Genomic DNA, 5,008 nt, shown 5'->3' with positions numbered 1-5,008 from the left:
TGCTATTACCTCGGATTCTTATCCGTGCGGTAGATCTCTTGACCCCTTTTACATCTTTTCAGCATTTTACTGCTTTCTCAGCCGGAAGACCTCGATAGAAGGCAATGTTTTTGTGTGTTTACTTTTGTGCCTAAAGACCTCCAAGAAGAGGCACCAGTGCTAAAGACCTCCATGAAGAGGCAATTGGCGGATAAAAGGGATTAGTAGTCAATCCCCCGTTATTCAGTGCGTCGTTCTTTAAGATCACACTACGTGTCGATGCTTCAGAACAAAAGCCCAAGATCTTTTGTCCGGTCGGTCAGTGGAGAGGGTTCCACCTTTCTGAATCCCCACTTTTTGTCATGAGCTCACCCTGTCCAGGGTTAAGAGCTATGAGGTCTTATCCTCATTACCCTGTTGATCTGCTCACCCTGACATTCAGTGTCAGTGGTTAAGAGCCCGTTTGATTACCCTTCCATGGCTTGTTTGTCGAGGCTGACATGACCCCTCTTGACTAAAGCCCTACCCATGTATGTTTGAGCCCCCTTGTTGGCGTGTTTACTTTATGCATGTTTGTTTTGTATGGTGTGATTGTCTCCCCATAAGATTGCTAGGCTTCGTATATTCTCTCGTTGCATGTCAATTAAGGTAGCACGGTTCCTTCGTCTAGGATTTCCTTTTTGCATGAGCATTCCTAAAACACAAGCAAACTCATTGATTTTTCTTCTCCTAAAGAACACGTTTACTCCTTCTGCTACAGGCGAGTAAGTCTCCAAAGGTCGAGCATCCGGTAGATTGCATAGTAACGTCGTTCGTCCAAAACAAACCCGTAGTTAGCCAAACTACGGCTTGCTCTGATTCTCATTCCAGATGAGATACGTAGGCATAAGACGCAATGTCTTAGCGAGCACACTCCTCTTTAACCCATAGGTAGCCGAGCTACGAAGACTCTGATTCTCATATTCAGATGAGATACGTATGCAGTGGATGCGACATCCGTGCGAGTCATTTTCTTCTAACCCTTCTTTTAGTAAATAGTACATTAGATATACACACACCCTTTAGACAAGAACAACAAGAGTGGATCCCGTAGAGTACTACGGATGCGTAGGGGTGCTAATATCTTCCCTTCGCATAACCGACTCCCGAACCCAAGATTTGGTTGCGAGACCTTGTCTTTTCCTTTCCTTTCTCCAGGTTTACTTCGAGCGTTTCCTTTCCCTCCTTTGGGGTAAATAATGCACGGTGGCGACTCTCCTGTGCCTTTCCTCGCCGGTTGTTTTTTTCGCAGGTTGCGACAGCTGGTGACTCTGCTGGGGAGAGACTGTTTCCCTAAGCGAGTCCCTCCTAGATTTTGTAGGTTGCTTGTTTGTTGGGTGTTTATTTCTTTCATACAGTTATTTATTTTTCAGCACTTATGTACATATCATCGCTGTGTCTGTTGGCTCTGTTGGTTTGTTTGTTTGTGGGAGTGGGATGTTCTGTGTGAGATAGGCCCAATACACAGGCCTGAGTGCACTTAGGATTAGCGTGGTTTCACATGCCCTCACGTTCCGTCTCGGTCCAATGTTGGAATATGAAAACACAATTCAGATGTGGATCTTTCTAGAGAATTATGTGCTGTGGATTTCCTACAGTGCTAGAGCTATCTGGGAGAACCGTTAAGTCTGGATGACCTTTAGGATGACCTTTACCTTACTTTCATGGGAACTTGGCTGAGACACTCCTCTTATAGTGGTAATGCCAAACCGGAAACGGTGGACGTTATTACTATTCGGCCTGAGAGTCCGTGATATCAATGTCTCTACCCTTTAGCCTCCGCATGTGAGCTGGGTGGGTTGTTTACAGGTGTGCAGGAACCCTTGACCTCATCATACCCTGATATCTGATACCTGGTACCTGATCGTCATGGTTCTATTTCCTGGATCCGAACTTCTGGCACTGGTTTTATTTGTGGATCTGAACCTTTAAACCTGCATACCCGGACTGCCGACTTTTGAGGATTTCTTCACAGAGAAAGCTCGTGGTTCAGTATATGGCCGGAACTAGTCACATGTCCTTTGTATTGCATAACATCATCTGCATATTTGCATCCAACATCTCATGCTTATTCATTTGCAGGGTCTTCCCTTTCTCGGTTTGGTTTGGCTGATCTGTGCTTATTATGGAGGCTCCCAGGAAGAGTAATGTGACCTATCATTTCTTCGATACCAAGATCGGCCCATTGCGTCAGATAAAAGCTTTGATTACTCCTGACCATGTGGGTTTATTCCGAGATACTTATGGCAACATCTTGCCTATGGTTGAAGACTTGGATGCTTCTTAGAGGAGTCTGATACATACTTGCTTGCAGTTTTATGATCCTCAGTTGCGTTGCTTCACTTTTCAGGATTTCCAGTTGGCTCCTTTATTGGAAGAGTATGCTATGATCTTGGGTGTTCCTCTACAGCATTGTATCCCTTTCAACTCCGATATACCTCCACCAGAGCATAAGGATATTGCTAAGGCTCTTCATTTGGAAGTGTTTGTTGTGAAGGAAAATCTCTCTTCTAAGGGAGGTCTGTCTGGTTTTCATCTGGATTTTGTGATAGACAAAGCCGAAGAGTGTGCCGCTCAAGGCAATTGGGAGGCTGAGTGTGCTCTGTTAGCATTAAGTGTCTATGGTATTATGCTATTCGCCGATGAACCAAAGTTCGTAAGTATGAGTGTTATTCATATGTTTCTGCTAAAGAACCCGGTTCCCACCCTTCTTGGTGATTTCTATTTTTCGGTGCACAATAAGAATGAGAAGAGACGAGGGAGGTTGGTCAGATGTTGCGCTCCATTGTTCCATAAGTGGCTCGTGGGGCACTTGCCAAAAGACGATACTTTTCTGACTCCGCATCAAGCCTGGAATTGGGCTAGAAGGTTGGTTGTCTTGACTGATAAAGACATCATATGGTGTAATAAGAATACCAAAGGTGGGGATTTTGTGGTTAGCTGTGGGAAATACCCTAATGTACCATTGTTGGGTATGAAGGGTTGTATCAACTATAACCCGATTCTTTTGAGAAGACAATTAGGGTATGCCTTGACTCACGCTCCTAAGGATCAAGATCTGGTGGAATCTTTCTACTTCCTTGTGCAAGATAATCTAGAACTGGTTAAGCAAGCTGCTGGAGCTTGGAGGAATATTCAGACTAAAGGTGCTACTGTCTATGGAAAATGTAACAACATCTCTTCTTCTCAGTATGATATTTGGTTACGAGAAAGAGCTCGGATTACTCTTCTACCTTTCTCTATGGGAGAACCATCTGATCCGGTTATTGTTGAGTTTGTCAGCATGGTTGAGTACAACAGTTTGAAGCAAGAAAAGGGGAAAGTCGATAAGTTGAATGCGAAGCTGAGTGAAGGCCTCAAGAAAACTTTGTGCGCTAAGAAAGAAGCTGAGAGAGAAGTTCAAAGATTGAATGAGCTTCAAAAACAAAGCAATGAGAGGATTGCTGAAGATGCTGATTACATCCGTAAAGTCTGTTCAGGTGAGGATATACTGAAGAAAGCTTGCAAGGCTGCTAAGGAGCAGTTAGGAAGAGCTGAATATAGGCTTATTGAGCGCCAGCAAAGGTGGGAAGAATTGTCTGATCGCCAAAGACAGGTTGAGATAGAAATCAGAGCAGAAAATGAGCAGTTGAAGAGTCAGGAGAACGAGCAGCATGAAGCACTTCGATTGGCTGAACAAGAGATCGTCGAACTAAAGATTCGAGCAGGGGTCAAGAGAACAAAAGAACAAGACAAGTACAGGAAATTGGAAGAAGCGGTCAAGACGAGGAATTTGTTGATTCAAGGCCTTACAGAGCACCCTACTTACCCGGTTACAGAGGCGCTTCTTAAGGAAGTTCGGGAAGACTCGTTTGGGCTAGATGTTTGACTCCTTTTGTTTTTGTAGAGTTCACCATCAGGCTTGTTGATGGGTTCTCATTTCTGTGTTCGTCGCTCTCAGAACAGCTTGTATTTTGACTATGACACCTTTCGGACGTTTCATTCCCTTTGATTATTTCGTTTGTGACCAAAGCTTCTTATCACCTCTCCTCGGTATTGTTATTTGCACGTTCGATTGCAGTTGTACACATTGTTCTGGAAGGTCAAACCGGAATTGAGAAGGGGGTGCCTTAAAATTGAATAAGCAGCGCATCGCATACCATGCATATTAACCCTTGTTTGTTTTGCAGGTGTCACCGCAGTGTCTAAATGTTTGTTCCCTGTTTCAGGCATTATTGGTCCCAAGCGAGTCCACAGGTACCCGACAAAGGAAAATCGTCTGCAACTAGCAATGGACCAGGTACAGAGAGAGCTGGCAGATATGCGTGAAAGGATGGATCAGTTCATGACATTGATGACTGGTATGGCAGAAGGCCAGGAAAAGCTGAGGGAATTGGTTGAGCAACCGAGGCCCGATCCAGAGGTAGAGATACCAAATGCTAAGGGAAACCCTGGTAACCCTTGGAACGCTGATAACCCTGTGAACACTGGTAACGCGGGTAACGCAAATGCTGATGGAAACCCGGGTAATGTTGGCAACACGGGGAATGTTGGAAATGGTATTGGCGGAAGGTACAATGTGAATCAAGGAATTCGGATTAACGGGCGCCCCGTTACTGAAGACTATCAGTATGATCATTTCTCTTTGCACGACGAAGCCCACGAGACCACTCGCCGTATGGATGAGCTTGCTGAGAAGCTCAAATCTTTGGAGTCTCAAAATTCCTTAGGGTTTGATGTCACAAATCTTGGTTTGGTTCAGGGAGTAAGGATTCCTCACAAGTTCAAACCCCCTACTTTTGAGAAATACAACGGGGCTTCTTGCCCATGCACTCATCTCTAATCTTATTTGGGAAGGTTGGGAGCTCACACGGAAGATGAAAAGCTGTGGATGTACTATTTTGAAGACAGTCTAACTGGAGCTTCTCGCGAATGGTATTCTCATTTGTCTCGTACTACAATCAAGAGCTGGAAAGACTTGGCAGAGGCTTTTGTCAAGCAATATCAATAC

At 44.6% G+C, this 5,008-nt stretch overlaps 1 protein-coding gene across 1 annotated transcript; it reads left to right on the top strand.

Annotated features, from left to right (window-relative positions):
* Nucleotides 1-2,404: 2,404 nt before the first annotated feature.
* Nucleotides 2,405-3,886, top strand: LOC127122453 (uncharacterized). Its single transcript, XM_051052791.1, has one exon. It carries the CDS (start codon nucleotides 2,405-2,407, stop codon nucleotides 3,884-3,886), a length of 1,482 nt encoding a protein of 493 aa, XP_050908748.1.
* The last annotated feature ends 1,122 nt before the right edge of the window (nucleotides 3,887-5,008 follow it).

Source organism: Lathyrus oleraceus, chromosome 2, assembly GCF_024323335.1.
Source record: "Lathyrus oleraceus cultivar Zhongwan6 chromosome 2, CAAS_Psat_ZW6_1.0, whole genome shotgun sequence".
NCBI lineage: Eukaryota > Viridiplantae > Streptophyta > Magnoliopsida > Fabales > Fabaceae > Lathyrus > Lathyrus oleraceus.
The sequence above is the reverse complement of the archived record's forward strand: the minus strand, read 5'-3'. Positions and strand labels throughout refer to the sequence as shown.

Excerpts from the sequence above, each read along its gene's own strand:
- LOC127122453 (XM_051052791.1), top strand. The coding sequence starts at position 2,405 with ATGATCTTGGGTGTTCCTCTACAGCATTGTATCCCTTTCAACTCCGAT.